Source organism: Callionymus lyra, chromosome 10 (genome assembly GCF_982586985.1).
Source record: "Callionymus lyra chromosome 10, fCalLyr1.hap1.1, whole genome shotgun sequence".
Taxonomy (NCBI): Eukaryota; Metazoa; Chordata; class Actinopteri; order Syngnathiformes; family Callionymidae; genus Callionymus; species Callionymus lyra.
The window spans coordinates 14165229-14178232 of NC_141827.1; the positions used below are offsets into that span (position 1 = coordinate 14165229).

Below are 13004 nucleotides of genomic sequence, written 5' to 3' on the forward strand. Positions count from 1 at the left end.
GCTGCGGCCCCTGCTGCTGGTTAATGGTTAATCCCTCCCTTCCTCTTCCCTCTCTCCGCACGATGGATCCTGCCTTTCTGCCGAACACCGTCACATCGCACCCGTGGCTCTCACCCCTGCCGCCCGTCTGCGTGGTGCTGCTGCTGGTGAGGGGGGCCCAGGGACGCCATAAGACGGGGGCCCCCCTTCCTTCAGTCACCCCCTCCTTGCTGCATTCACTTTGCACGCGTGCAACACTGATTTACCTTTTTTTTTTTCTGATGAGAGCTCAACGATTAGTACAGTCTAACCTGGAGGGTCGTGACTGATCCGTCAACAGGACTTACATAAGGGGCCCCGGTTACTCTTTTACTCACAGGAACATGTACAGTGGTGGAAAAAAGATTTGGCCCCATGGCCCCCCCAAACATGTCTGTATATTATGCACACAACTGTTATAATTAAAAAATTAATGGGGGAAAAATCAATTGTCACTCGACTTAATAGTAAGTAAGTATTTTTTATTTGCATAGCGCTTAAACAATCAAAACAATATTCAATAAAGTATATACTTTAAAGATCAAGATAAAACTGATAACACAACAGGAGTCCCAGAAAATCAAAGAAAAAAAGTGAACAAATAAAAACGTCTTAAGATATTTCTTAAAGGAGTCAGTAGACGTGCGACTAAGACGGTGTCTATGTGGCCCTCATGAGGTCAAAGATCATGACATTTTTTTTATTTCGTATCGATTGACGTTGTTCAATATTAAGTCCCTAAATATGGGCTTTTTTTCATTTTCATGTCTTTACAAGAAGGAGCTGCAGTTGATTCAGAACTCTGCAGCGAGAATTCTGACCCGCTCCAGTAGAAGAACTCACATATCGCCGATCCTTAAAACTCGTCACTGGATTTCAGTGTCTTTCAGGATCAACTTTAAAATTCTGGTTCTTACTTTCAGATCTATTCATGGTCAGACTCCTCCTTACATCACTGATCTGTTCCAGCCTTACACCCCAACTCGGGCTCTGAGGTCTGTGGATCAGAATCTACTGATGGTTCCTGAACATGGTTCAGGACCAGAGGAGAGAAATCCTTCCAGACTGTTGCTCCTAAGCTTTGGAACGATCTTCCTCTCCCTCTGTGTTTGATGATCTACTGACTCCTTCAAGAAACATCTTAAGACGTTCTTATTTGTTCAGGCTTTTCCTTGATTTTCTGGAACTCCTGTTGTGTTATCAGTTTTATCTTGACCTTTAAAGTATATACTTTATTGAATATTGTTTTGATTGTTTAAGCGCTTTGTGAGCCTGGTCTGGAAAAGCGCTATAAAAATAAAAATTACTTACTTACTTATATATGTTTGGTTAGGTAGATCTTTATTGATTCCTCAGGAGGTCTCCTTCAGAATTTCTTTTTTTTCCCAATCTATCCAATCCAATATATATTAGGTTCATGTAAAAAATGATTTGGGGAGAAAACAACATATTTTTCTTTTAATACAAGTTTTGTAAAATACAAAAAAACCCAATAATTTTAAGGATATTTAGCTTGATTCAACCCTTGTGTTTTCTCTGGTTCAAAATGACCCGGAGCCCTGAAAACAAATGCGTTTTTTATATTCCTTGTCTCTGGTTTTGCTTTGGCCCCTCAAACCAACTACTTAATAAAATGTGGCCCCTGAAGCAATTGAATTGCCCCGCCCTGCTCTAGTTGCACAAATCCTATATTCAAACAATATTTATTACAATCTTGTTTATTAAAGCACATGGAATTTGACCAATCAAATGTTTATATAATACATTTATTGTGTGTACTGCAGCTCTAGTACGCAAGAAAAAAAAAAACTCAACTTGAAACTTTGGCACCTTTTGCAAAATATAATGTAAAAAAGTCTCAGGAAACTAAATGTATGTTTGTCCGATCAGCATTATTGACTGAGCTGCACTTGTGTTTGTACCTGTGAACGAAAGTATTCAGTATCACCTCCTACCCTTCCTCCAGTCACAGTATCCACAGGGGATCATTCGAACTGTGGTTTACACTTTCCTCTCGACCTCGGGAACATAAAGATCTTTAGCGAGGGAGGATGTCATTTCCTGTCAGCGTTAGATAATCCCGACAGGACACGAGGACGATGCTCCGCGATGAATCATCAGCCTCAATGGAACTCCAGCTTGTTATTCATTCATTTTCATGTCACACCTGTTGTGAATATTTACATACAACTATACAAGGTTAAAAAGGACTCAGGGCAAATACCTCAAGCGAGGCAACATTTCTGGCAATAACGAAAAGGAATGGTTTAAATTATTCCAACCCTTAGTCAACATGAGGGTGAGTAGAAGTGATGATTAAAAATGTCACTTTCTCAGAAAAGAGAATGAGGGACTGAAGGTTAGTGAGCATCGGAGCCACAATCCACAATGAAACATATATAGTAAGTAAGTAAGTAAGTAAGTAATATTTATTTATATAGCGCTTTTCGAGATCAGGGTCACAAAGCGCTTAAACAATCAAAACAATACTCAAAAAAGTACATACTTTAAAGATCAAGATAATACTGAGAAAAACACAGGAGTTCCAGAAAATCAAGGAAAAGCCTGAACAAATAGAAACGTGTTAAGATGTTTCTTAAAGGAGTCAGTAGACTCCATCAAGCGCAAAGAGAGAGGAAGATCGTTCCAAAGCTGAACCGTGTGCGTGGAACCATAAGTAGATTCTGATCCACAGACCTCAGAGCCCGAGCTGGGGTGTAAGGCTGGATCAGATCAGTGATGTAAGGAGGAGCCTGACCATGAATAGATATATGGCTATAGAAAGAAAGATGGTCCCAAGAGAACCCAAAGAGAAGGTCTCAGACGATCAAAACTGTCAAACCATCGTGGGAGAAGAAAACCCTGCATGGAATGTAACACAGATAACTGAAGTGGCTGATATGAACAAATGGCTACCAATGGTTGGAGTGAGACCTCTGGGCAGCACATAGGCAGGTCTTGAGAGCTAGAGCTACATTCCAGCACCTAACGGGGGTAAGAGTCTGTTACATAAAGCATACATTAAACACCATAACTAAGTAGCAGGTAAATTGTACAAGAACATCTGTGCGGAATACAAACCGGAGACAAGGAGGTCAAGATGGGAACCAACCTCCCAAAGTGATGGACAAACCCAAGACCCTCACTGATTCGACCTCAGTACGTCAGGCTGAAAGACAACACGCCAACACTTCGGTCTGCAGTACAGGAGCACCTCAGGGTACAGGACTCTCTCCTCTTTACCATCTGATCCAGCCTTACACCCCAGCTCGGGCTCTGAGGTCTGTGGATCAGAATCTACTGATGGTTCCTGAACACGCTTCCGGACCAGAGGAGAGAAATCCTTCCAGACTGTTGCTCCTAAGCTTTGGAACGATCTTCCTCTCCCTCTGTGTTTGATGATCTACTGACTCCTTCAAGAAACATCTTAAGACATTTTTATTTGTTCAGGCTTTTCCTTGATTTTCTGGATCTCCTGTGTTGTTTTCAGTTTTATCTTGATCTTTAAAGTATATACTTTATTGAATATTGTTTTGATTGTTTAAGAGCTTTGTGACCCTGGTCTGGAAAAGCGCTGTATAAATACAAATTACTTACTTACTTACTTAGTTGCAGAGAGGAGATCTCTGGACAAACTACTGTCCATCATGGATGATGACAGTCATCTTCTGAACAGAGAAGCAGATGAAGCACGAATGCTTATTCCCAGATGCAAAACTAATAGACTCAGGGAGTCATTCATTCCTCATGCTATTAGATTGTATAATTATGAATTTGGTGTCAGGAGTGGAGTAATAGGATGATGTAGTCTATGTTAATCTTTGTATCCTTTTCTTTGATCTACGTTCTTTATATTTGCACTTTGTTCTTGTTCTTGTTTTTTGAAACTATCGTCTGCAGAGGGATTCATGAATTATATAATTATAATTATTATAATGAATAATTATTACATCTATCTAAGATCCTACAGACCGGCAAAGGGGAACCAAATAGACGTTGTGATTATTGATAAGCAATATCAAAATTATTTTACAGTAGATGTGGACATTCTGAGTGATTGAATGTTTATTGACAGAATCAATAGTGATGGTTTATATTGTCTATAATCTGGATTAGATCAAAAACTTTACAGACGATCAAGATAATACGAAAAAAATCAGTGTTTTTTGACTCAGAAAGTCTGTGTCAAATAATCTCCATATTTTCTATCTTTTAGAAACCAATAAAGTTAAGTTATGGAGCATTGAGAATTGTGCACTAAAAAAGGAAATTCACTCAAAATTAATTCAGGCAACGCAAATGACAGTTGATGTTTTTCTGAGATTGGAAATGTCAGAGTTGCCACATGGAGACTGTGGTAGAGTTGCTGGTATTCTCATTGGTGATACTACGCTGATCCTGACCTCTGACAAATGACTCATACCTCGGTAAACCTCTCCTTCCGCTTGCTGACCTGCATAAGTCATCTTCTTCCTTTCAAAAGTCACTTCCATGACCCTTGGACTAGGATTATCTACGGGGAAGAGCCGTCAACACAACAGAGGATAAAGTTCCGATAAAGTTGGTTGGTGCAATTTCCGCGGAGACGCCTAAATAACCACCACAGTGCTACTAATTTGCACATATTTTCTATTAACTTTAAGGGTTAAAAAAACATCAACATTTTCTAGCAGCTAAAAAAAGGGCATTTTCTTCGGTAGAAGAAAAGAAAAAACTAACATTATCTCGCCACTAAAAGTTATTTAAGTTTTCTCAAAAGTATTATCAAATTCTCACCTTGTGCTCTCGAAATTTCATTACATATCAAAACATATTTAGTTCCCTCCATGGAGGAAACAGTGCCTAGGAGGAATAAGTAGGGGCTACTGTAAGAAAAGAATGCAGGCTGGGAGTGAGTGGAAACTCACGGGTCGATTCTTAATAGGATTCCGTCGCTAAGAGGATTCATAAATTCAGCCCACATGATACAGTCATCACGGTGTGACCGGCTAGCCTCGCTTGGGTCAGCGCTGTTTAGCCTCATCACTGTCTACTGTGCATTCTCATCTTGACGCTGCTGCTTCTAAGGAAACACAGTTTTCTCACATAACCAAGAAGTGAATAAGGTGCTGGGCCTCTCTGACGCAATGGTCGGCTTGGCTGACCCTTGGCAACGGTGCCAGTTTAGGGCCACTTCTGTTATGGTGTTGATTTGGGCTCGGAAGAATGTGGTGGGGGGGGAAGATCTGGAAGTGTTCCCTCAACTCTGGATAAATTGTCACGGTCACCAAACACCCACCTTTCCTCTGCTGACTTCTACACACACTTTTCCTTCAGCTCACTCGAGTCAATCCATGCTGTGGTCGTCAATATTTCAACTTCCTCTCCACACAGTTTTACCCAAACATAGCACTAATCTAAATCTAAAGAAGGGATGGATTAGAAGCTGCCTTTTCAAAAGGCTTCTAACCTTTGATGGGTTGATGAGGCCTCATGAAGCAGCTGCCGCTGTATCATGAAACAGTTTGAAAGGCCACTTGATGGCACTCTCAGTGGAAAGAAGCCAGTGCTGTGTCTCAAATCGCATACTTGCGTATTCAAATTTAGTATTTTTAGTGCGTAAGTGCGTCTCAATTCTTAGTATGCGAAATATAGTGCGCCATGCACACTAAATTGGTGTATTAAAACACCCACAAAACTGAGTGTGGTTCGATGGACACTAACCACCCTAAACGGCCGCCATCTTAGTGACGTTGTAAACGGAAGTTACGTCATATATAAATGCATACATATAGATATACTTACAGGTGTATTTTCAGCAGCAGTAGGAGGATAAACACGTCTTCGCTGCTGATACCACCGTAAATATCTCACAAATATTTCGATTCTCATATTTTTTCTCTTTTTCTTTTTCCAAACTTGCAAAACGTGCTGCCAGCAGGTGTTGGCAACAGCGTTCAAACAGCTGGTCGAAACATCTTTAAATAGAAGTAGAAGAAGAAGCTGTCGAGTCATTTCCGGTTAGTGTGTAGCAGCAGTGTTTGATTTGAGACATACTATCTGTGGAGGATTTGCATACTAGTTAGTATGTACACTATCCTGATGCATACTAACTTCTAGTATACTAAGAGAAGTATGCGATTTGAGACACAGCACAGGTTTCATTGAATAAGTAGATCCGAGTAAAAGACTATAACGCAGAGGGTGCCATCTAGTGGAATTTCAAAATTAGGACACTGTATCGTGATACAGTGCTGATGCTGTATCACGATACATCACCCTAGATTCGGTGACGGTTCATCATAGGTGAACAACAAGATCAATTGTTAGGACACACTTGTGGCTGATTGTGACTGAATGAAAAAATATCTTTATCACATTTCTTGCCTTTTCCCTTTTCCTCCATAATCAAATCACACAAATTAGTCAGAAAAACAAAGAAAAAAAACAACCTTTTAAATGTTCCTATATTTTACTTTCTCTTTCTTTTAAAATGTTTTGATGTGTTGTCACTTTTTATTTGTATAAATTGTAACTTGTGCTTTATGTTATAGACTATTTCTGGCTTGGAATCCCACAGCTCTGCCTCAAGGACAGCCTCATATCCGGGACATTTATCTCTGTAATCTTTAAAACTGGTCCTGCAGGGATCAACGCCTTACGGATTACACAAACCAAATATTTGACTCCACGTCTTGATTTCACCTCTGACTCCACCTGAAGTGCTGACGGATCAGGGACGACCAGAAGGAGATCATACCGGACGATTGGAAAATAAAGAACGGGATTGTCAACACACACACATGACATTGTATTCGTTTACCTTGTAACCTCAGTGAGCAAAACATGTGTTCAATAAGCAACGTTAAAGAAAAAGAGATAATGGACAAATTAAAGCAGGTATGTGACAGATACTTTATTGAACATTGTTTTGATTGTTTAAGCGCTTTGTGACCCTGGTCTAGAAAAGCGCTATACAAATACAAATTACTTACTTACTTACTTATGTAACAAATGTCACAGTCCGGATGGAAAATATTCACGCTGACCTCTGACACCGGAATCCTGTACCGACGCTACGCTAGTCTGCTTATCAACCAAAAAAAAGGAAAAACTGTTAGAAAGTAACAAGCGTCTTCACCGATTAACTTTGTTTAGTGTGCGTGCGTGTGCACATGCGTGTGTGGTGTGTTTAGTGGCTTCACAGTAACTATTGTTGAGCCATTAAACTAAACATGGCTCTGTGCAACTGAGAGGAAGCTGACCACTGACTGACCCGATCCGATTAAGGACAACTTCGGTTTAATGTGGAGTAATTGGTGCGCAGACGTATTTTCCTACACGAGAAAGCGAAAATACATATAGATAGAGAGACTTTATTGATCTCACAGAGAGACTTTTACCGAGAGAATTAGATGAGATAATTAAAGGAGATAAAAAAGACACTTAAAAACATCAAAATAACATCCATCTTGTCCTGAAGCCTTAGCAGACGCTGCTAGCTGCTAGGCTAGCTGCTAGGCTAGCTGCTAGGCTAGCTGCTAAGCTAGCTGCTAAGCTAGCTGCTAGGCATGGACGTTACAGACGAGCACCATGGAGGTATTTGGATGTTTTTAAGTGTCATTTTGGAGGAAGATGAAGACAAGTTAGCATCTGTCGCTACATTAAAATGAACATATATCATTTTTTTCTTTATAACTCTAAAAGGAACAGATTATCCCAACCCTAAATCAACATGAGGGTAAGTAGAAAATAAGTGAAGCTTGGATGAACAAACCCTTTCAATAGCTTTCAACACAAATCCATTTGAGCCAGAATATATTATTCAAGAGATTTTAAGTTTCCATGGTTCATCATGGTTTCCAGAAGTTGTTCATGATTCTTTTGTCACTGGTCCTTCCCTCCATCTTCCTCACATTACAATACTGACCTTAGAAGACCTAAGACCATTTTTAAATCACGTATTCTTCCGAGTTTTTTCTAATCTTTATTCAAACAATTTACGTTGCATTTAATTCTAGTTTTTTGGGGCTTCTTTCTCCGGGGAGTCCATCTCTATGGTTGAACAACACATGATAACATTCACAATGTTAGCCACGGCTACATCTCACTTCCGTTGAGTTAGTTTAAGCTCAGTTTAATGTTCCTTCATTGCATCATGACTCGCAGAGTGAGATGTGGAAAATCACTGGAATGCCAGGTGGGAAAACTGATGTCTAATATCTGGGAGGAAATGGACTAAGAACATGTTTTTGGAGGAAAGAACTTTGGATTTTAAGTAGTAATAAGGTTTTCATGCTGGTTGTGGAACGCTCACCCTCAGCAGGATTCCTCAAGGTTCATGGGAATTTTCCAAAACCGGTCCACATTTTTGTATTGAGAGGACATTCTTTCTGAAGAGATGTTTCTGAAAGGTGTTACCAGAGAACGAAGCGCCAAACCATCGAGAACAGGTCAATGATTTCGGACGCTATCGATGACGCAATGAGAAAACGCTTGAGGAGAATTGAATGACTTGAATAAGAGCATGAAAGACGAACGTTTACGTGATAAAACAAACTGAACTTTTTTTTTTTGAAGAGGACAATGAGACTTGATTAAATATGTTGCTGGAAGACTTACATCCACATAAACAGTTTCAAGAAATCCCCGGATACAGTTGTTAAACAGAGGAGTTTAAGTCAACAATAATAAAAATGGTTTAAATAGTCCACAATTTGTATCTGTATCAATAGCGTGAGAGATTCATGATTCAGGACTATATCCTTATTTACATTCTTCCCTTAATCAAACATCTTATTACACTATGATAACATGTATTTCATCTCTTCATGAGCACTATTATGGGATGCCAGTTCAATTGAACCTCACGATTCCTGAGCTTTAGTCTAGTGTGCATTTCTTTTTTAATAAGTAAGTATTTTTTGAATATAATTTCAAAAGATTTCAGAAGGAATGAGAAGATATTATATATAAACTTTTCTTCTGTTCCAAAAGCTATTTTCTTTCACAAAAAACTGTTTTAATGCTTCATATAACAAAAGACTTTATTGTACATACAAGACTCTTCTTTTTCTAAATTGGACATAACACACTTTTGTAAGTGCTGTAGAAGTATTTTACTTATACATTTAACAATAATGGAAAAGATTATCATGAAGCTGAAATGCAAAATAATAATAATTTTGGGCTCATGAGGTTTCATCAAACAATCATGTTATCATGAGGTCAGTACCTTTCATCGAAATACTCGTTGATAATATTTAGCTCACTTTAGATCGCGAGTTGTGCAACTTATTTTATTCATATCATTTTATTGGGATACATTTCAGTTTGTGTTCAATGTAAACTATTGTTAAACAATGATCCTCACTTCTGACTTCAACTTTACTTCACTTGTTTTATAATTTCGTTTATTATAGTATTAATTTAGTATTTCCGCAATACCACAATATCGGTTCCGTAGCTGGTTTTACGTTTCTGATTCTGACTCAAAGTCAAAGATTATAGGACAAACAGTGTTGTCTAGTGACTTGTTATAATAATAATAATAATAATAAAGTATAGAAAAGAAAATATATATCTTCTAAAACTATGGTGGTGTGAAATATAGCAAACGTTTGAATTAAATAGTGACAATTAGATGAATTATTTAAACGCTGCCAGTTAGATTTTTGAAGATGAAATGGAATTTTATGGACTTTCACCTCTTGAATCTCATTGTCTACCATCTCGGGTCGGATCGTACTCACATCCTTAACGGAACGTTCTGACCCCGCAGTGGACAACAAACTGCAGCGGGGTCTGAATTTGATCAAGTGTTAAGTGTTTCTAAAATACATCTTGAACTCTATCGTACTTAGCAGTATGTGTCTGTTTCACCACGTCATTAATCCCGGAAGTCTCTATTTCCAAGAGACTCGTTGTATAAACAAAGCGGGGTGTGATTACAGCTGGCTGAAGGAGGAGTGAACACCATTATTAGTTCATAATGGACTCCGCTCTCGTAACCTCTCGTTGGCCAAGATTTCCGATGGAGAAGAAATTTCAAAGTAAAACATCAACGCGATGAATGACTTACTGCATCCTGGAAAAAAAAAAAACTTTTTGAAACATGTGAGTGAGTCAGTTGACCTTTAAACTGCAGAGTTAAATAATAGTGATCAGATCTTTTCTTTATTTGCAGTGAGTGATCATCTTGTTTCTTCCTATTTTCAGAACCTACTATTGAAGAAAGTGTTGTATTAATGTTGCGCTACTAGGATTATGTTACACTGTGGAATATTGGCGCTCTAGAAATAACCATTACTTACTTCCTTACACATTGATGTCACTACCGCTATCTAGTGGCCAATGATTGCATCACAACTCCCTCTTTTATTTTAAACCCAATTTTATTTCTCTCTTACATTCCAGAACATTCCAATCTCTACAGAAACACAAGACATGATCTGTATATAGACTATCTATATTATCTCTAAATTATCATGAATCGATGAAATAAACTATATCTTCTCAGTGAAGTCTTTACCGCACAAAACACTTGAAACTATGGAATTGTATTGCTGCAGGAATAAACAGTACAATGATATGCTCTAAAAATGCTTTCTGTTATTTACATCGCTGCCATTGAAATGGACATTCGTGCGTAACTTAATTAAATGTTAATGACTTATTCATTTCAGATGTGTGTCAATAACGGTTCTGCTCCATGATAAATACTAACTGGTGAAAGAATGCACATGAGTGACTGTATCTATTGTATAAAATTACATCAGCAGAAATGTGAGTTGCAAAAAAGTCGATTCTCTCCAGAGATGCACTACAACGTACAGTTTACAGAGTAATCATGGAAGAAAGAGCCAGCTCCTCCCTTTTGTGCTTGTAGGTGCGCTTCCGCGGTCAGACCAGCAGGGGGCAATGTTGCCGCGACAGTCAGGTCACTACAGGTACTCCTCTTCCTTCACGTAGAGGATCTCATGGGCCGGGCTCGGGACCTGCAGGGGTACATTCAGACATTCATTAAAAAAGTATATGATTCACTCACAGATGCGACAAACTGTCTGTTCAATTATTATTGATCGTTCTCTTGCCAGACGTAACATTTTGGTGTTGTTTAAAATCCACCGATAAACATGGTATAAATGACAAAAAGATTGAAAGATAAATAACAGGAAGTGAGTGAACTCTACTTGTGCTGCTTCATCTCACAGAAACCAGGACAAGAATCCATCATTAACCAGTGAAAATATGACTCTTCGGCGTCATCGTTTTTTAACGTTCGTACTCCAGACTCTGCTCCTGTGGAATTTCAAATAGAAACACCTGACTCTATTTTTAGGGGCGTCCCAAATGTTTCCAAAATGTGATAATATCAAGTCTGGTACATCTTTTTTTCTTCTCTCTCAGCCAGCGGGACAAACTAACTCTACTTTATTCATCTTCTACTATCTGTCATTTTTTTTATCCATTGTACCCTCTTCACTTCCAACGTATCTCTTTTTTTTCGACATCCTTTCCTCCATAAGCTGTTGCTGATAACGTTCCGTATATGAAGCTAACTCTCTCTCTTCATTTCATTTGACGTCATCCACCCTTCCTACGTCTATTCGTGTGCTCCACTTCAGTTTCTTACTGGATGTATGGAAACATTTTGGATGACCTGGTTAACTCCGCCCACCACCAGCAGCCGGTCCCTGATGACGATGGAGGAGGCGGAGCATCGGGCGCAGGTCATGGCGGCTAACCTCTCCCACTTCTTCTTCTGCGGATTAAAACCCTCCACCGTGTCCAGGGCTGACGGCTCGTGACCTGCACACACACACACACACACACACACACACACACACACACACACACACACACACACACACACACACACACACACACACACACACACACACACACACACACACACACGGACTCTCGGGTCAACACTGTGAATGTACGTTTGTCCGAGGGGTTCATTACCGAGTCCACCTGCTACGACCATCCAGCCCCTCAGGGAGGCGGCGACGAAGTCTGCTCTCTTGGTCTTCAGCGGGACCGTCTCCTCGGACTTTAACCACGTGCCTGGAGATGAAGAAGACGTGTTTGTGGGTCAAAAACTTGGGTCAGACCAACTGTTACACCATTATAATTACAATAAACTGCAACATGTGGGTATTGTAATACACCGTATTTTCCGCAGTTTTTTTCATAGTTTGGTCAGGTGTGCGACTTATACTCTGGAGCGACTTGTGTGAAATTATTAACACGTTACTACCGGTATATCATTTGATCACATGTTATTTTCACACTAAACCACAAGAGGGCGCTCTAGGCCTGTGTTGATAATTTCGACGTAGAAGAGGAAGCGGCGCATCTTCTACCTCCGGAGTTAGCGGAGTTGTTTAAAAGTGACACCGAAGGATGAAGATTTCATTGGATTTTTAGTTATTTGGAGTTACACGGATGGTTTGGTAAACTTCTTAGCATGTTATTTATGCTATAGTTATCTGAATAACTCTAAATATGTCATGTTAACATACCAGGTTCTCAGTTGTGTCATGTAACGTAAGTAATACCGTACAATTATTCAGCCTGTTGTTGCCTCTATTCTATTTTTATTTTAAATTGCCTTTCAAGATGACATGTCTGTTCTTGGTGTTGGATTTTATCAAATCAATTTCCCCCCAAAAATGCGACTTATACTCCAAGTGCGACTTATATATGTTTTTTTCTTCTTTATGATGCATTTTATGGCTGGTGCGACTTGTACTCCGGAACGACTTATAGTCCGGAAAATACGGTAATAAAGTTCAGAGTTCATCGTGTGGTACGGTCTAATGTTTGCATAATAAAGGGAATTTAAAAAGTGAATGTAAAACTTTTAAAGGGTCAGTTACCTGATCTCGGAATTAAAAATAAACATTTCATTACATTTATTATAAAAAAAATATTATATTTCAACGTGTGTTCTGTTGAATTAGAACATTTATAACTTTTATTATTATTATTTTAGAACT

General features: G+C 39.1%; 1 protein-coding gene across 3 annotated transcripts in view; it reads right to left on the reverse strand.

The window, feature by feature from the left end:
* Positions 1 to 10394: 10394 nt before the first annotated feature.
* The window catches only part of klhdc8a (kelch domain containing 8A), a 41176-nt gene continuing 38566 nt past the window's right edge, over positions 10395 to 13004 (reverse strand). For 2 of the 3 annotated variants that reach the window (XM_087800464.1, XM_087800465.1), the window contains 3 exons: positions 11968 to 12069; positions 11633 to 11808; positions 10395 to 10994 (listed from right to left, as the gene is read on the reverse strand). In XM_087800464.1, the coding sequence (XP_087656590.1) occupies positions 10941 to 10994; positions 11633 to 11808; positions 11968 to 12069 (332 nt within the window). In that variant the 3' untranslated portion in view covers positions 10395 to 10940. The remainder of the gene's footprint in view (positions 10995 to 11632; positions 11809 to 11967; positions 12070 to 13004) is intronic. The other variant, XM_087800466.1, reaches the window with a different exon arrangement.